General features: G+C 37.9%; 2 protein-coding genes across 4 annotated transcripts in view; one reads left to right on the top strand and one right to left on the bottom strand.

Annotated features, from left to right (window-relative positions):
• Positions 1-4,198, bottom strand: part of gabrb3 (gamma-aminobutyric acid type A receptor subunit beta3) — a 138,869-nt gene extending 134,671 nt beyond the window's left edge. Inside the window, exon 1 of one of the 2 annotated variants that reach the window (XM_021471810.3) lies at positions 3,496-4,198. In XM_021471810.3, the coding sequence (XP_021327485.1) occupies positions 3,496-3,629 (134 nt within the window). In that variant the 5' untranslated portion in view covers positions 3,630-4,198. The remainder of the gene's footprint in view (positions 1-3,495) is intronic. The other variant, XM_021471811.3, reaches the window with a different exon arrangement.
• gabra5 (gamma-aminobutyric acid type A receptor subunit alpha5) overlaps positions 1-20,174 on the top strand; it is a 60,041-nt gene extending 39,867 nt beyond the window's left edge. For both annotated transcript variants that reach the window (XM_005166083.6, XM_005166082.6), the window contains exons 9-11: positions 4,782-4,934; positions 10,518-10,729; positions 18,586-20,174. In XM_005166083.6, coding sequence (XP_005166140.1) covers positions 4,782-4,934; positions 10,518-10,729; positions 18,586-18,858 — 638 coding nt within the window. In that variant the 3' untranslated portion in view covers positions 18,859-20,174. The remainder of the gene's footprint in view (positions 1-4,781; positions 4,935-10,517; positions 10,730-18,585) is intronic.
• Positions 20,175-20,374: the final 200 nt, after the last annotated feature.

Genomic DNA, 20,374 nt, shown 5'->3' with positions numbered 1-20,374 from the left:
TCGGCCACTTTATTAGGTACACCTCACTAGTACCGGGTTGGACCATATTTTTTTTGACATGGTCAGCAACAGTACTTAGGTAGGCTGTGGCATTGACACGATCCACACTTGGTACTAATGAATGAGCCCAAAGTGTGTCAAGAAAATGTCCCCCACACGATTACACCACCACCAGCAGCCTGAACCGTTGCTACAAAGCAGGATGGATCCATGCTTTCCTGACCCTACCCTCTAAATGTTGCAGCAAAATTTGAGACTCATTAGACCCGCCAACGATTTTCCAATCTTATTATTAAATTTTGGTGAGTCTGTGTAAATTGTAGCCTCAATTTCCTGTTACTAGCTGACAGGAGTGGCACCCATTGTGGTATTCTGTTGCTGTAGCCCATCTGCTTCAAGGTTGGACGTGTTGTGCATTCAGAGATGCTCTTGAGCATACCTTAGATGTAACGAGTGGTTATTTGAGTTACAAATACTTTATTACAGCGTCATTCAAATTTTCTTGATTTTAACTACAGGGGTACAAATTGAATTGGTCATAAAAATGTCATTAAGGCCCAATCCGAATTCTATTTTTGTACCCCTACCCCTTCCCCTTTCCCTTGGCACTTACAACCGAGGGTGAAGGGGAGGGCTTCAAAATTTACCCCTAAGATTTGGGATAGCACTACAGCACCTGCACACGTCATCATAGTCCTCGCGATCTCCTGCTTCATGTGAGATCAGACAAAGCGACTGCTGTAGTGATTCCAGTTGTGTTATTTTTTGGTATTTGTCTTCAGGAAATCACTGAAGGCATATATTATGTTATCATAACGATCTAATGTGCCAATGAGATCGTAACTTTACTGTGCATTTACACAGTGGCCATATTCATCAATGTAAACACACCAAAAACAACATTAACATTATAGCAGACACTGTAAAAAGCCCATTGACAGCCACTAGACATTACTGACAGGGTATTCAAGTGTCAGAATGTTGTGGGACTGCTGTACAGGAGTTATTAATAGGGATTATAGATCGCAATGCGGTTATGAATATATTAAAACGTGTTTGTTTGATGAAAAATCCTCATTTGTGGATCTCCTTACTTCCGGGTTCAGCAATACTGCCTTTGTGGCAGGTGTATTCTGGGAAATTTTCTTACCCCTTGGTTTCAAGTGTGGTCCTGAAAAAATCTGCGTTCAAATAGCTATTCACCCCTTCCCCTTAGCCCTACGCCAAACTAAAGAGAATTGGGACACCCCTACCCCTTGGCAAGTGCGCGCAAAACGAGAGGTAGGGGTAAGGGCTAAGGGGTAGAATTGGGATTGGGCCTAAGTCTCAATACTCCGTCAAATATTTTTATAACAGTGCCATAAATATTTTCTATCAAGTTTTCTTTAACAGAAGGCCGATTGATCATGTTTATGACGAGTTATGTTGTCTTGGTAATGTTGACATGACAAAGACAAAGACAAGTTATAATGTATCATAGCAAAGACCTCAAACAATGTCATCTTTACAGTTAAAATGACATGAGTGAACAACAGTGAATGATGTGTTATGTCATGATGTCTTATGGATGACCTATTCAAGTAGTGTTACCCATTTAATGGTACACCTTGGTTGTACTGTATGTGTAGTACCTAGGTTTGTCATCAGATCTGCCTTAATCTCGTTGCTGAAGCCATTCGAGTACACTGAACTCATTGTTATGTTTTCATGCTGAAGAACTCACATATTTATGAAACCATCATGCTGGAAGTAGCTATCACATGATAGGCACACTGTGATCAAAAATTGATTGATATGGTTAGCAACTATACTAGGGTACAGTAGGCTCTTCCGCATACAATCCAAGGAGACAAATAGATCTATTATTTTATTCTGGCCCTACCATCTGAACTCTAATCAGGCCATTCAATCTTTTTGTCCAGTCATGAGCCTATGTGCATTGTAGCCTAATTTTCAAGTTTTTAGGTGACAGGAGGGGCACTTTTTTGTTTTTCTGCTGCTGTAGCTCATCTGTTTCAAGGTTTGACATGCTTTGTATTATTTAACGCTTTTCTGAGATGCTTCTTTCTCATGCTGCCTGTCAGTTTGAACTTCAGCAGATCTTCTTACAGGCTTAAATACATTTGCTGCCATATGACTGACTGATTAGGTATTTGCTTTAACAACCAGTTAAACAGGTGTAACTTTAAGCAGGTGAGTGTATTTAGCACACTGTCATTCAATTTCAGATTCAAATCAACCATGAATTACATCGTAGCTCTTTACAAAGGTGCTGTCCAGTAACATTTTATTTACACATAAGTCAAATACACATCACAGCTCTGCCTATCTTCTAACCTGTTGTGTCACATGCATTATTTTCAGAAATAATATGTTCAATCGCAGCATTTTAGTTTTGACATCGTCTCACTTAAATAAAATGATATTCCTTGAATGATTATAGCCTTTTCAAATCAAGCTGGATGACGCATGAGTGATGAGGATTTCAGTACACCTCCCACTCACGGCCAGCTGTCTCTAGGACCAGCGAGAGTACAGGAAGAGATGAGGATGAGAGGGAGGGGGAATAAACAACACTTATCCTGAGCCATTGGGTCTGGAGGGTTAATCCTTGTGCCTCCCCATCAGTTGTGCTTTTACCATGTGACGTCGCTCAGACGCCATTGGCTCAAGCCGGCAAGAGACACATGGGAGCTCTACGAGGGGGAGAATGGGGGCCTAGACAGCATCTGCCTAATTCGGTTATGTAAAGAGGACTGGTATTACACTCATATCATTGCTGCCTCTAGCCTTGTAATCATTATGTGTGGGGGTTGGGGGCTTCCCCTTGTTCCGCTTTTATGGATGTACATATATGGATAACCGTGCTGAGCTGGCATACGGTCATATTCAATAAGACACGATCATGAGCTAGGCAGATGCTATCAACTTCACTGACCGCATCATGTTTTCAGCCCTGCTGAGTCTATTTTGCTTTTAACAGCCATTGATTAACCCATCCAAGTTCGCTGGCTGTCATCAAGTGGAAAGAAGCACTTTTAGAAACAAGTTACCAACTTGCTTTGTGGGAGATCCTTGCCTCTTCTGACATTTTGCCTTGGCTGACTTGCAGGACAAAGGTCAACTGGTCATTACTGCTGCTAATCTGAAGAGCAAACCTCTTTACAAAGTCAAAAATAGCTCCACCTGGACTTCATATCAACACAGGGTCATTAGCTCAACTTAGAACACCTGACGGAGAAGAAAGAGCAAAGGAAGGGGGAGGAAAGCCTGCTAACCTGAAATTATTTTTGGTGGAAATGTCAACACTCAATCACTTGTCCCACACCGTAAAGACATCCAGATAACCTGTCACCTTTTATTAATAAGAACTCACATCCAGAAAATAGCACCTGCAACTCTTTCAGACTGATTCAGAATCTGACCTGCTTTACTGTTGGTGTGTTCATCCGTTCCTGTCAACTGTGTTATTTTCTAGGAAAGCAAAGCACTCACCAGTTGACCAGCATGGCAGCGTTGTTTTCTGCTATGAATGGGAGTTCTCCATAAACACTCCAAAAGCTTAGCAGTAAAATCCACCACAGTCGCATGTTTTCAGCTCTCAAAGAGTCCCACCCGGCAAGGCGCATCCAAGGCGGAATATTTGAAATGGGGCACTGCCAGATGTGCTTTCTTCCCGGTCATTGAAATAAAGGGCAGTGCGAGATGAAGGGGATGCGTCGAGCCCCTCGTGACGAGGACATCTTTGCCCCCAGGGCCCTCACAATGTTCAAACTTTTCCTTGACTTCCAAGGCTCAACAGCTTGTCATCATCTTCATCTGATCCACTTGATCCGTCTCCTCTGATCCAGACTAGATTTGGTGCTGTTTGCCCCCCTTTTTTGGTTGCCTCTTTATGCAAGCAGAGAAAGAGTATATCCCAAATGTAGAGGCCTGGCCTGACAGAATGGATGGAACTATTGAAAGAGAGAGAGACAGACGAGTGTGTGTGTGTGTGTGAGAGAGAGACAGAGAGAGAGAGAGAAGCCTGCAGGATGCAGATTGTGACAAGGGATTAGTGGGACACAAAAATCCGATTTTGCCAGGAGAAAGCAGCAGTCATCAGTGGATTTTCTATAGTTTATCAGACTGTGTGGCTCAAAAGGATTTTTTTAAAAGCTTCAAATTCAATCTTCGCTTGGTTAACAGGATGTATAATGTTTTTTTTATTCACTCTGTATTCTCTTTTCTATTGCAGTTAATGATTTACCTCACCATGTTCCAGTGCACAGGGTGACAACTCTTAAACAGAGATTAAATGTTGCTCTTATTTAGATGATTCGATATGTTCCACACTGTGGATCTATTGCAGGCGACACCCCCCCCCCCCCCCCTTTAAAGTTGTTCGTCACTTAACACAATTAAATAATCTTTGTGGTCAGACATTACAGTTACTGTCCACTACATGGTGCTAATGAGACGACCAACCAGAACATCAAAATGCTTCTAAAGGAAAAATTATGACAGCTTTTTGGGAAATTCCATAATTGAATAACTTCCAGATTTCTTTTTGATTATGCATCTGTCTTCCTTTGACTTGTGTCTCACTTCATATCTCTCTCTCTCTCTTTTTCTCATTTTCTCTTTAAACCTCTCAGCTGGTTTGCACTTATCCCCCCAAGAGTTTAATCACACGTTATCCATCTCTCTCTTAGTCCCTTTGTTTCTTCTTTTCATCACTGTTATTCTCGCCCGTTCACTCATTTCATTCTACTTTTTCTGTTTCATTGTTCCCCCTACAGGTCAATACACTGTAATGATGGCCCACTTCTACCTGAAGAGGAAGATTGGTTACTTTGTGATTCAGACCTACATGCCGTGCTTCATGACTGTCATTCTGTCCCAAGTCTCATTCTGGCTCAACCGTGAATCCGTCCCAGCCAGAACTGTGTTTGGTCAGTACTTCCTTCTGCACTTTATTTATTTATTGTTTGTGGTAATTCAGGCTTTATACAAAATGAAAAGTTTTTTTTATATATTATACCTTAAATATTATGCATCTTACTACTACAAGTTATTTTATATTCATTTTATAAAGCACAAACATTTGAATATTCTTTTTTCTTTTTTTTCTTTCTTTCTTTCTTTAGCATAAAAGCATAAAACACAGAAAATTAAATGACAGCAGCTCATTTCATTTAGCAAGGTAATTTTAATGTTTTATGTAATTTATATTTGATTAATTTCAGCTTTTTGTCAATTTCAATTATTTTAGTTATCTAAGTATATACTAATGCTAATTGGTTGGTAAGGCAGTATTTCCTTTTAATAGATTTTTTAATCTGATATTTACATTTTATTTCAGATTTATTTCAAAGACCAACACTTTTTTTTAACCCTTTTAGTTTTGTATAGTGCAAACAATACCGTACCAAATTGCATGGTGTCATTTGCCCCTACTGGTTGTTACTGTAACTACAATGTTCTCTAAGATGTAGGCAGATAACATGATGAAATAAAGCCAAACATAAAATTAATTTTAACAAAATTGAAAATAACATAACCAAAAGATCCGTATCAGTATGTTTAATCAGTGTGAACAGCAAGTGAATGCATGCGGTAAGTGTTGTCAGTGCTAATGTAAAGGTGCAAAACAAAACATAAAGCCCAAATTGGAGCGTATCTCTGGCCAATTGCCCAAACAATGAATGAACAGCAGTCCGACAAACTCTCTCACTGTGTTTAAATAAGGGCAACCTCCAACCTACAACTCACAAAACATACAAAAACACAAACCAAAACAAAAATACATACAAAAAAATAAACCTTCACATGCATTCTGTATAAATCCATGCTTGTTAGCTTTTTCCAGATAATATAGATCTTCTAGACAAAGTTAAGTTTGCCTTGAAGATAATTGTAATGGTGATTCTAATGATGACATCTTACAATGTCTTAAAGAACCCAGCAGGCACAGGACGTCAACATGATGTCAGATTGATGTACCAAAAGGTCGGTGGATGTTGCATTTTGTTTGGAAATGAAAATCGGGTTAACGTCAGAACCCAACGTCAGGCCGACATCCAACCTAATATCAACCAAATATCAGCGTCTAATGATGTTACAGCTTGACGTTGTGTGGACATTAATACTATAGCATCTTTTAGACCAGTGGTTCTCAAACTGTGGTACATGTACCACTAGTGGTACGTGGCCTTCCTTCTAGTGGTACGCGGATGAATCAAATATGTCATACATGCTACATATATTTAAATGAATTATCAAAAATTATTTTTATGTGAATATGATGACATAAAGCCTATATTTAAGAGGTCCAGGCAACATTTCCAGGTGCTGATAAACCAGGAGTTTTTTATTTTTTATTTTTTAAGAACAGTAACCTACCATTCTTACTTTTAAAAGCACATTATAATTAAATGTTCTTAATATTAGGAGCTAATATGCCTTGTTTTCAAGCTGTACAGAGCTTTAGCTGCTTTTCTGGACCTAATACTGTATTTTAGTACTGCTCATTATGGTGGTACTTGCAAAGACAACTTTTTTCTGAGGTGGTACTTGATGAAAAATGTTTGAGAACCTCTGTTTTAGACGTTGGATTTTGGTTGCTATACCTTACAAATAAATGTCAGTATTTTATGTCAATATGACGTTGGTTTAAGATGTTGGCTCTACGTTGGATTTTGGTCATTTTCCAACACAACCTAAAATCAACCAAATATCAACGTCATTTGACATCGTCATGGGATGTCAAATTAATGTCATTAGCCGCTGGCTAGACATTGAGTTTTGGTCACCTGATGTCACGACCTAAATCTACACTAATATTACTGTCTTATAATGGTGAGTGCCTAGCATAGATATTTAATCTCCTTTATCTAAAAGTATGCAGGACATCATTTAAAATGGGAACAAAAATATTTCATTACAGTCACCAAGCAACTATATATTCATATCTATTGCTCGCTTCGGCCATCAGTTAATGTTTTGCTTAATGCATCAATAATTCTCATCAAAATGGAAATCGGAATCGACTGATGCAATCAGAGGGAATCAAGAACTAATCCACTCGGATGACTGTTTCTGAATTCACACCACTGTTCTCATTCAATTCCGAGGTCTTGCATTTTATCTTGGCAATAATCAGCAAAGCGAGCAGACGCTCCACAAGGAATATTTGCCCACGCAAACAACATCTCTATGACTGGCCAACAAAGAATTCATCAAAACACTCTCTCACTCACACACACACACACACACTCATAGACATACAAATATCCACGAACGGAGGCTCAAAGCTCACTGATATGCACATGTGCTGTTTTAAATCTTTTTTTTTTATTTGCATTGCCACAGGCTGCGAATTCCCAGAGCTGAATGCCTGAGGGATTGTAGTACCATACCTATTTATGTCTAAAGGTGTCTGTGTCCAATGCCTGGGGCGACTTTATCTGCACATCTCCTTCTGACAGGGACAGAACACCTCCGCGCCTTTACCAGAACTTTGCATAAAGAATTATTAATGATACTGTCACTCTAGGGGATGTTAGATATTAAAACGGCACAGTGTGCACACAGTGACCGTTCCAAACTACCTTTTGCACACTTTATTTTTCTTTGAGAGAAAAAGCAGCGTTCCTGGGAATGAAATGATCTTAATGTCAGTATTCCCTGCTGGTTTGGTTTGTTTTGTTGTTAAGATGAGCTTATGATTCATGAACCGATATTTTATTCATGCGCAGGATTTGAAATATTAAAAGAATTATGTTGGATGAAAGACAGAATTTCCCGGCTTACTGGTGTGGTTGCATTCACAAAATGACTCTGCTTCTGCAGAACATGTTTTGATGGATGACTGTGATCATATTCAGCACACAAATCTTTTTATTTGAAAAGCAGTGTATGCCTGTTTGTTTTGCATGAAGAAATTGTAGCTCTTCCACATTTAAAGAATTTTTTAATAATAATAATAATAATTCATTAATTTTCTGGCTTAGTACTTTTATTAATCAGGGGTGGCCACAGCAGAATTAACTGCCAACTTATCCAGCTTATGTATTACACATGCCCTTCCAGCTGCAACCTACACTCTTGCATGCACAGACATACACTACAACCAATTAGGCTTATTCAGTTAACCCTTAGCGAATGTCTTTGGACTGTGGGGGAAACTGGAGCACCCAGAGGAAACCCACACGAACACTGGGCAAACCTGCAGTCCCCACAGAGAAATGACAACTGACCCAGCCAGGACTTGAACCAGTGACCTTCTTGCTGTGAGGCGATCATGCTACCCACTGCACCACCGTGACACCAATAATAATAATTCCTTACATTCACATAGCTTTACACATGTTTAGGGGGGAATCTTGTCATCCACCACCAGTGTGCAGCATCCACCTGGATGACACAACGGCAGCCATATTGCACCAGACCACACATCACACACCAGCTGATTGGTGGAGAGGAGACAGAATAATGAAGCCAATTATGAAATGTGGATGGTTAGGAGGCCATCATGGACTGAGGCCAGCAGGCCAATTTGGCCAGGATAAACCCTACTCTTTTTCAAAGGACATCCTGCGATTTTTAAAAACCACAGAGAGTCAAGACCTTGATTTAAATATCAGTATAGAGTCTCCATCAATATACTGGGGCGATAGGATCCACAAAGACTGCAGGTCTCACTAACACCACTTCTGGCAGCAACCTAGTTTTCCCATGTTCCCATGGTCTCCCATCCAGGTACTGACCGGGTGCAGCCCTCCTTAGCTTCAGTAAGAGAACATGTAAAAGCTGCAGAGAGCTAGCTACTGGAGGTTTTGTTAATTAGGCATATGATTTGATTTATGGTGTCTAACAAAGTTTCAAACTTCAAATATTTAGATAAAATTATAATTTTGTTGTAGGTTTAGAGATAGGAATTAGGGCTGCACAATATATCTTTTAGCATCGATATCGCAATGTGCGAGTCTGCAGTAGTCACAATCTGCAATGTAATTGAGATTATAGTTGATAAGACATTTCAATTAACAACATAGTGGATTAATTTCAGAATTTAACTTTAGAAATAAAGTTTATTATTTGCATGTGTTTTTAAAACCTGACGGTAAGAATCTAAAGCAAATTTAGGCTATTTAGGCACAATGCATTAAAAGTTTGTAGCTTAAATATTATTTGTACTTTATATAATTATTTACTCAGTTAAAACGATACAGTGATATTATTATTATTATTATTATTATTATTATTATTATCATCATCATTATAGAGTGATTTAAAAAAAAAAGTTTTGCTTCTGAATACTGTTTGACTCCTCAGAAAATCATAAATCCTTGTTTATTTGCATCTTTTCTCTGTTGCATTATTATTTTTAAATGATATTTTATTCAGATATGCTCCCCTACAGAATCATCCCAAACAATCTAAAACTATGAATTCTTATTCTTATTCTGGTGAAATTTAATTTATATCGCAATATATTGCAGTGAATGAAAATATAATAAATAATATAATTTTCTGCTTTTATATTTAGTTTCTGTGATGGCAAGCTGAAATGTTCAGTGTCATGAGATGTGTTCACATCATGTGTTCAGTGTCACAAATGACTCTTAATATGCCTTTTTGGTGATGTATTTTGTCTGCTGAACTAAGTTTTTGCTTTTCAGTTTTTTTTGTGGAAATTGGGATTTTTTTGAGGATTTTTTTTTTTTTTAGTTTTTAAAAGAACAGCATTTGTTCAATATAAATTATATTTTACTATAACATTTGATCAATTGAATGTATCCTTGCTGAATACAACAACAACAATAGAACAGAAAACTTTTAACTGGTTGGAACCCTTGACTAGTATGTTATGTGAAAAAATAAGTAATGAATTATCAGGGGGCATGGTTGGAAAATCTGGCAGAGGTGATTTAACATAGTTTCTAACTTAAAAGAATCGAAAAAAATCTTACTTGTTGAGGGAAAAGTATGTTGATAACTGTTTAAAAGAAGCAAAAAAGGTCATTGTGGGCAATAGGACTTAAAAGAGATTGTTCTCTGAAGCCAAACGATTTTCTAAACTGTCCAAATCCTCAATGAATGTTTTAACACTGTGCTATTAACCACAGTCATTGGATGTACAGTAGCTTGCTTGTCAGTAAGGCTGGAAGAGAAGTTGGTTTTTGAGCCTAACATTCCATGTATATCCATGCTGGTTCAATAGGTTGGAGTTGAAAATAAAACCAGTATAGCGTGTTTTGTATGTTAGCAGCCCAATAGTACAATTTTTGCTAGGACATACCGAATATGAATGTTTTTATTATATTTTGTTAAATATGCAATGCAGTGCAGTCTTGATAAGCATAAAATACGATAACTAACTAACTAACTAACTAACTAACTAACTAAATAAATAAATAAATAAATAGAAATCACAGATATTTTTCAACTTTTAAATGTTTATTTTTTCCTTTAGAGAGCTCTTACATTGTAATATTATTTAAATCCATGTACTGTTTGATGCTCCTCCACAGGGGTGACCACAGTGTTGACCATGACCACCCTCAGCATCAGCGCCCGTAACTCTCTACCTAAAGTGGCGTATGCTACCGCCATGGACTGGTTCATAGCTGTCTGCTATGCCTTCGTGTTCTCTGCGCTTATTGAGTTCGCCACTGTCAACTACTTCACCAAACGCAGCTGGGCTTGGGATGGAAAGAAGGCGCTAGAAGCTCAGCAGCCTAAAGTGAGTTGATTTCACATGTTTGCGCATATGCATTGTTCCAAAAGGCTCAGAAAGAGTCTTTGTTGAGTGCGGTTGCATAACATGACAGTTCAATTCTCTTTGACGGCAAGGTTACAATACATTGCTTCCCTGGTAGCTGTTATATAATATGCTTTTTCTAATTGTTTTGAGACAACCGAACAGCTTGAGAGTGCTCAGTCACAGCATCTCAGAGGGTGACACTAACTCAAATGTCAGCGGCTTTATTAAATGTGCTGCATTTGTGGACGCTGCTGATGGATGTCACATTTTCAAATTCTACAGGATGAGTTTTTAGCCTTTACCCAGAATGCCCTTCAGACCAGCCACTTCATTGAGATTTCCGAGAGCTGCCTGTTTGATGTGCATGTAAATGCCAGGTTTCTCCTTATGCAAGATCCATTTTTACCCAGGTGGTAATTTTTCATTGGCAGTGGACAAACAGAACTGAAAGAGCGGTCAGTGCACATGTCACTGTGGTGAGTGTGTTAGTAAAGGCTCTCCAGTCAGACCTCTGAAGGTCACATCTGGACCTCCAGCGCAGCTTTCTTAAATGTCACCCTCACTTTTTTTTGTTAAATACCAGCTTATTCCTCCTTTCCTGCTGAGGAGTACTTCTAAAAGCCTGAGCTCCTGCTGTGCTTCCTTCTTTAAGGAAGAGCAGGAAGTAGAAAAAAGACGTTTTGTCTGCATCAAAAAGCCTCATCATTATTGGCAGTTTGATGGTAATGGTTAGATTTTTTCAGGGTTTATTATTTTTGACTGATTTTGAAAACTCATTTCTGCTTAAGGCTGTATTCTCCGACTAGAAAGAAAACAGCTTGAACTTCTATCTGCCATTAATGTTGGTGTTATGTGATCATTTTGAGATTATATAATGTGCTGATTTGATGCTTTAGAAATATTTCTATTGTTTAAAAAACTTGTGCTTTTTATTTTAATATTTTTGTAGAAAATATGATACTGTACACTAACTTGTGGTTAGTGTAGTTTTGACCAAATTTATGAATGTATTTAACTAATGCCGAGTTCAGAATGCTCAATTTTCAAAGTAGTCATGTCATAGATGTTTCCACACTGCATGACTATCTGGGCTAGCGTTTCGCTGTGTTTATACTGCAAGGTGGATTGGCGACAGGGGGTTTCACTCTGCAAGATTTTACAATAGGAAGAATCGCCGTCCAACAATTTTTACTCGGGCCACAAACTACGCCTCACAAACAAACGCATGCGAGAAGTGACAAGGAAAAAATGCAAGTTCTCATAGTATACCTTTTGTTATCAACAACATAATGAGAAAAAAGCCTTTAGTGGGGTAGAAAATTTACTTATTTTGCTCACCTGTTTTTAAGGTAATTAGCAATTTTCTCCTCAAATTTTTTTCGTATTTGACCCTTTTGTGGTATTGCTCAGATGACATGTCAAACAGATATGGGTGCTCCTGCCAAATTTACATTAGTTTTTCCTCCACTTCTTGGGACTAATAGACAGAAAAGAAAAGCTTTAAACTTCTTCATTATCCTCCCGCTGGCCTGCAGGTAGTGGATAATGCTCTCTCATTGGCTGTAGATAATCGTCAATGTTATTTTCAGTCAAAACACATTTCACACGGCATGATTTGAATTAGCGACAGGTCCAGATATTTACAATGACAAATATCTTACAGGCGTTGCCGACTCATCTGCAATTCTCTCAGATCTCATCTTTGATAGTTCACACTGTGTGATTGTCACTCGCGTGAATGACCACCAATTTGCCTGTGATTTCCAGGCATTTGGCTGCGATTTTCGCAAAACCTGTCGACGAGTCAAAATCAGCACTAAAATTATGCATGCAGTCTGAACTCGGCATAAGGGCCTTATTATACACAGATCGCGATGCGGTGACATTCGCAATGCAATTATTTCTTGCTAGTTTAAGCCTGAGAAAGGCATCAGTTTTGCGCCACGTTCTTTAAATATCAAATGAACACATGCCCATTTCTGCACCTATCAGTGTGCTGGTCTGAATGTGCGTTAAGGCGCATTGTTGTGTCTTGCTATTTTGAGGCAACTGAAATTGACTGCGCCATTTACCAACAAAAAAGCTGGTCTAAATTCAATAGCCCAGTGTTTTTATTTGTTATTAAAGAGTGTGTTAGTATTATGTACCTATGCAGGTTCAAAACACACATAATCACAGCTGTGCACACATATTTTTAAGTGGGGTGCTTAACCTGTGGTCTCTGTCAGTCCTAATGCCCCAGTATAGTGAAGGGGACACTATACTGTGAGTGAGCATCATCTTTCAGATGAGACATTAAACCAAGGTCCTGACTCGCTGTGGACATTAAAAATCCCATGGTACTTCTCAAAAAGAGTAAGGGTGTAACCCGGGGGTCCTGGCCAAATTCTCTCCATTGGCCGTTACCAATCATGGCCTCCCAATCATCCCCATCCACTAAATTGGCTCTATCCCTCTCTCTCCACTTCACTTATAGCTAGTGTGTGGTGGGTTGTGCTGTGGCTGCCGTCGCATCATCCAAGTGGATGCTACACATATAAAGGGCTTTGGATGTATGGCCATAAACAATAAATGTGCTATATAAATACACATTACAATACAAATATGAAACGTAGTATATATATATATATATATATATATATATATATATATATATATATATATATATATATATATATATATATATATATATATATATATAATTTATTTTTTTTACATTTAATACTATTAAATACTAAAATCGTTTCCTTCTCCCATGCCTTCATCTAGGCTTTGGTGGAATCTGGCTCTGTTGTAGCCAGTTTATTTATAACAATTTACATTTATTTAATTATATTATTATGGAAAGTATTTCTTATTTGCATATTTATATTAGTTTTTTTATATATATTTTTTTTTGAATTAGATATGCCTACCTATTGGTTTTTTAAGAGACATATGCATTACCATATGGGGCATAGGAATAGGAAGTGTGTTTGGATTTTTTATCACACTTTGTTGTTCATTGACTAGTTTGCTGGAAATAAAAACTGAATTTAGAAATAGCTTTGAAAAGATTTATTTGAGCTAAACAAAGGAAATTACAAAATTAAATATGTAATAGATGTCTTCGGTAGAGTGCATCCTCCACCATTTCCCAAATCCATGGTCAAAAAGAAGTGTCTGAATGTAAGAGACTTGTTCTGTAGATGGTTTTTAACCTCACACAGATGGTCTTTAATGTTTATTTTTTTCTTTTTGCTAGTGTTCAGTTTTTTTGCTAAAAAAATCTGCCATTTAAATACTGAATGCATCTTGGTGACATGCAACAGACACTTAAAGGTAATAGGAGATGACACTTTAATGTGATTAAAATGTGATTGCTTAAATGCACATTATGCCTAAAACACACCCATGACTCATTAAGAAAAGAAGAGAGAAGACACTCTGCCTAGTGCACAGACTGTTTTTCTGATCCTTAAAATAGCAAAAGTGCTGTAATGTACCCAGAAACATGATGTTTCCACATGCTCTACTTCCAACAGTGCTGCACATGCTGTCTTTCAGGACCTTCTGAAGTACACAACAGCCTTTTTGGCCTTACTGGTGCTCAAAACCAGATTGTTTGCTGAACACCTCTGGGCCAGGAGATGTATCTCCTCTCTGTAGAAAGTCTCAGCATAGTTCGATAGGAGGCACACTACAGATGAACTAAACCACAGTCTGTGAATTTCACACTGGTGTAGGAGGCGTGAATAGAAGTGCAGTTATGTGTGAATAGAGTGAAGAGTGCTGGACTGAGCACGCATCCTCGCAGAGTGTGTTCAGAACGAGAGAAGACAATAAGCTATGCCCTATTATTTTCACTTGTGACCTGTTGGTTAGGAAGTCTTTGATCCATAAACACAGGGAGGTTGACAGCCTTAAGTTGTAGTTTCCATACCAGTTTTTGGGGGGTTATTGTATAAAAGCAGAGCCAAATTTGACTAATAGCATCCTGACAAATATGTGTTTGGCATTTCCATATGGGATGTGTGCAGTGCTATGATAACTGCATGTTCTGTAAATCAATTTCCCTTATAAGCTATTGTAATATGCTGCAAAATAAGGCTCTTGAAGTATTTTATAATAACAAGGAGTCAGCACCACTGGGTAATAGTCATTCAGGCAGTAGACATCTGAATTTTTAGACACACAGTAGAGGATTTAAGGCAAACAGGGACACTGAGCTGCAGTGAAAGGTTAAAGAAGGCAAAATAAGCCATTTCATAGAAAGCTGAGAACCTGTAACCATTGACTTCCATAGTAGGAAAAACAGATACTATACAGTACTATAGAAATCAGTAGTTACAGGTTTCCAACATTTTTTGTAAAATATTTAAAAAAAAACAGTAATAGACGAGTAAATGAGCATATAATTTCAATTTCCGAGCAGAAAATCTGACAGTATTACAATATTTCAATATTTTTCTCCACAAACTCTTTTAAATGTCGGTTTGCTGCTCACCAAAGCTTTTGAATGGCATCAGAATAATTGTAATACACACAGACACATACACACATATTTTATTGGACTATTTCAGTGGTACTTTGCATCATTTTAAAAGCGTGAAGGCTCAGTTCCTTTAAGAACAGATGAATAGTACAATAAATTGGGTGGCTAGAAGCAACTCAGAACCTTTTGTCCGCCACCCCCATTAGCTGGCATGGTGACAGATTACCTCTACCCACCTGCAAGTGGAACACATATGCAGTACAGACCTTTAACCACTTATGTTTTTTCTTCAGTCTAAAGTCATAATACTGATTGTTGAGTAAAAAAAACTAACTTCTTTAAAGCATTACAACATCTGTGAACATTTGCTCAATGTCTCCCTGATTGAGAACAAAAGATAAACTTTAGCATTTCTATGACATTTCTTTTCGGAAAACAGCCTCAAAGTCATATGCGTGTCCTTTGGAGTGAATTAAGTTCACTTTACTCTGTCTGAACCCCAGTCTCAACCACTCCATTATTAGACTGTCACTTTATTAATTAATCTCCTGTTCTGCCTTTGCAGAGGCTTTTGTTTAATGTTCAGAGTCAGATCTCTGTTAACCCTGACATATTTCACCTTTAATTAGAAGTTTGCGACCTTCAAACTCATTCATTATCAGGGCTTTCTAAAAGCAGATAGTTATGGCACGATGGCTCAGTGTTTAGCATTGTCGCCTCAAAGCAAGAAGGTTGCTGGTTGGAGTCCCAGCTGAGCCAGTTGGCATTTTTGTGTGGAGTTTGCATGTTCTTTTTTGTTATGGCATGGGCTTCCTTCTGATGCTCCGGTTTCCCCCACAGTCCAAAGACGTGGATGGTATAAATGAATTTAATAATAAAAAAACTGGTCATAGTGTATGAGTGTGAAAGTGTTTGGGTCTTTCCCAGTACTGGGTTGTGGCTGGAAGGGCATCCGCTGCGTAATACACAAATAAGGGATTAAGCCGAAGGAAAATTAATTAATAAATGAATCTTCTGACTTTGACAGTGGGTACGTTTATACATAAATTTCTTGTCGGCTTAATCCCTTTATTAATCTGGGGAATGAACCGCCAACTTATCCAGCAAGTTTTTACGCAGCGGATGCCCTTCCAGCCGCAACCCATCTCTGGGAAACATCCACACACACACTTATACACTACGGACAATTTAGCCTACCCAATTCACCTGTACCACATGTCTTTGGACTGTGGGGGAAACTGGAGCACCCGGAGGAAACCCACGCGAAGGGAGGGAGAACATGCAAACTCCACACAGAACACCAACTGAGCCGAGGTTCGAACCAGCGACCCAGCAACCTTCTTGCTGTGAGGCGACAGCACTACCTACTGCGCCACTGCCTCGCCCTTACGTTTATACAGACATATTCTAATTTACACCGACATAATCACAACCTTTTTTTGAATAAGATAAAATAATGATTAAGTTGTTTACAGTAGCTGATTTTAGAATATTATTATGCATATTTGTTTTACATAGTACAATGACATGTCAATATTTCCATGCATGACACCATCCAGCATTACCCCCAGTTACTTGTATGATTCCTGCATTTAATTATTTGTCATGCTGTACAAGCAAACAGACACTGGTGAATACAACAATCTAATGTGTGTATTTGATGACTAGTGTAGTTTTGGCCCATAGCCCTTCCACTTACCCTTACCACTTGGTGTACACGTTTACATAAAGGGGTAGGGGTGTACCAAACTTGTAATTTTGATAGTCTCTATTGCACATTTTGTTGCCTAGAAGTTGCATTGCAATTACATGACAATTACTTCTCATTTGAGTATTAGTAGACTGTCTGCTAAATATCTGTTGAGACTTCTCCTTCAACATTTAATTGACTATAAGAAACTTTGTACAAGTACATGTCATCTTTAACCATAACCCTAACCCCAACCTAACATTCTACTCATAGTCTAATGAGAATTAGTTGGCATGTAGATGCAATATAACTTAAATTCAACAAAATGCGTTTAAGGGATCATCAAAATAAAGTGATACAAACTTATTTAGTTTAGAGACCATGGAGTGTGGTAATAGCCATATAGCCCTTTAGTCTAAGATATTTCAAAACCCCATTACAAATACTCCTCAGCAGTAACACGGCTGTAAATAGAAAGCAAAGAGCCCCACAATTGTAAAATAATATCAATTAATTTGAATTGGAACTACAAAAAGCTTCTGATTTAATACCTTAATAACAAAAATAGTGTGTTACGTCATGACCCCACACTAAATTTAGCTAACAATAGACCTTTATCATAAAAATATTACACAATTTGTTTGCCATTAGTAAAGAGCACTGAGATGTGCTATTTTTGAAACTAGGCAACCGCTCTATCAATGGTGCTGGATTGCATGTCATCGAAAATGCAAGGCTTTCAATTCATTCATACAGAATATTTGCATCAATGCTCATGTAGAGCATTACGCTCAACTTCCATATGAATTGAAAACACTCACTCTGCTGCGCCTGCAATGTGACAACTTCATGAGTGGTGTCTCATTTCCTAGTGGAATATTTATATCCCTAACCCCTAATTCTGTTTCATAGCTCAAGGGGAAGGTAAATGGGTAGGGTTATAAACAGGGGTGGACTTAACCAATAAGCGAAATAAGCAGCCGCTTAGAGGCCCAAGGAATTAGGGGGTCCTGATCAATGCCAAGAAGCCTATATTAATCATATAGCGTTAGCTCTTTAATAAATTTATGTCCTAAAATCTGTCTATAATCATTAAGATCTACTTATTTTTCTAAAATTGGAAAGTTTTTTTCGTACTTTACATGCATATATTAATATCTAATCACAAATATGGCTCATTAACTGTACATAGTTTGTGAACTTGTTTTTTGTTTGTGAATTAATTGTATTTAATTTTACATTAAGAAGATGAAGGTTCCACTTAAAATATATTTTTAACATGCGGTTCACTGACAAAAAATAAAAAATAAATAAAACAAATCTACAGAGAAAAGAAATAAGAATAAGAATCTCGTTTTGAGTTTCAATGCAAGGGCCTCACACCTGGAATTGCTTAGGGCCTCCAAATCACTATGTCCACTCTTGGGTATAAAACAAATTTGGGATCAGACTTTTTTTTTTTTACAGACAGGCCAAATGTATCCATATTTTACCTAAGCCAACTATTTTTAGATGTCTGTTAGATGTCTGTAAAACACAAAATTGCTTGGTATGTCAAAAATCACGTTTACATGATAGATTCTTAATCAAAATATTATCCTAATTGAGTTAATATCACAATATTGTTGTCCATGTAATTGTGCTGACTGTCTTCTTTTCTCTCAACCACAGAAAAAAGACCCATTGGCGCTCTCCAAAAAGCCAAACAACTTCACCGCCAACATCAACAAGGATGCGGCTATATCCACCATCTCCAACAGCACCACGGTCCAATTGAAGAGTGCCGAGGCCAAGCCTGCACCGGACCCCAAAAAGACCTACAATAGCGTCAGCAAAATTGACAAGATGTCCCGGATAGTGTTTCCGGTTCTCTTTGGAACTTTCAATTTGGTTTACTGGGCCACATACCTCAACAGGGAACCAGTGATTAAAGGAGCCGTTTAGCCTCCACAAGATCTAACAACCTCTTTTTCTTCTCCACTTCAGTATTCAACGACAAGCTGAACCTGCAAAAAAACAATGCCGAGCACTTATTTACTGCACCTCTCACTTCACTAATCTATAAGAGGAGTGCTCTTGTTGCATTTCCCTCCTGATATCATAAATTGCATGATAGATTCAAAGCTCTATGGGAATATAATTGCCATATCTGCCTTGACTTTCTACTTTATATTTCCCTGGTTTCCACTGGTTATTGCATTCGTCCTACAATGAATTGAGCACCACACAAGCTGCAGTTTCATTCAGGAAAACTTTCCAAAGGACATGAACAAAAGTGAATGCATTTGGCATCAACATTTATCACAGAATGAAAAAAAAAAATCACGAAAGGAAGTACAGCAAAGCCAAATGCTATGCAAAAATCGTTTTCTACTATGTTGTAATGGGTAATTGCTTATATAATGAAACCCTTGCTTTGTAATAATGGACTTGAGGCTTCTCTTCTCTAAGTTTAATAGCTTTAGCATCAGCGGTGTGAGGCAGGCGGATGCTAAATTTTTAGCCATGCTAAAAATGTTGCCTTCAAAGGGATTACTTCATATGAGTGCTCGGGAATGTCCCGCAATTACTGATTTCTCTGTCATTTGTCATTTTTTCTAAGCTTTTTTGAACTAGCTAAATAGAATTGTGCACCTTAGGCAGCTTTTCACACTTTAGACTGAGACATTGTGCAAGGTGAACAAGGTCGGGTTGCAGCTAAGACTTTCAAATTATTTGTACATAGCTTGTGTATGCTTTGCTTTGCTAATGTACAGTAGATGCGGCTTAACGTTAGTAAGGAAGAGCTGAAAATGGATCAGCCAGAGTGACATGAAATCATTGAAATGAGCAGAGGGTGAAAATGCAGATTGCAGCATTGTGAAACATTGTGGGATTTGACGGAATATAGCATTTCTTTACAATTAATAGTTATTATTAATAGTTTAACTAGGCTTTACATGATGTTGATGTGACAGCAGTTTGACTACTTTTCTCTATGTTGTCAACTGATGGGTTTTGAGGTTGGAACAAGTCAGCAAAAGCCTTAAATGTTGACACCTAGTGATATTTTTTCCCCTGCTACCATGTAGACTAATGTGAAATGATCAGGTAATACGGTCTGGAATAAAAATGAAACAATGTGATGCACTGATGCAAAATTTCTGATCCTGAGTGATATCTGCCAATACAGATCGTTTGGTGGTCATGATTTTTTATTACTCAAACTAATGTTAATTCATTAACTAAATCTTTACGATTAAAATATATTTTGAATGTTATTTGTTTATATTGACTGAACTCAATTTAACTTTGATGAACACTTCATTTTGCGGGTCAGGGGTGCGTTTCTGAAAACCATTGTTAGCCAACTAAGGTCGCAAGTTGCATTGCTACAAACATAGTTTATTGATTTTGTTTCTCAAATCCATAATTCCAGCGAACATTCGCAAACTGCGTCGCAAACTTGTACGCTTGCAGC

Source organism: Danio rerio, chromosome 6 (genome assembly GCF_049306965.1).
Source record: "Danio rerio strain Tuebingen ecotype United States chromosome 6, GRCz12tu, whole genome shotgun sequence".
NCBI classification, from domain to species: Eukaryota; Metazoa; Chordata; class Actinopteri; order Cypriniformes; family Danionidae; genus Danio; species Danio rerio.
The sequence above is the reverse complement of the archived record's forward strand: the minus strand, read 5'-3'. Positions and strand labels throughout refer to the sequence as shown.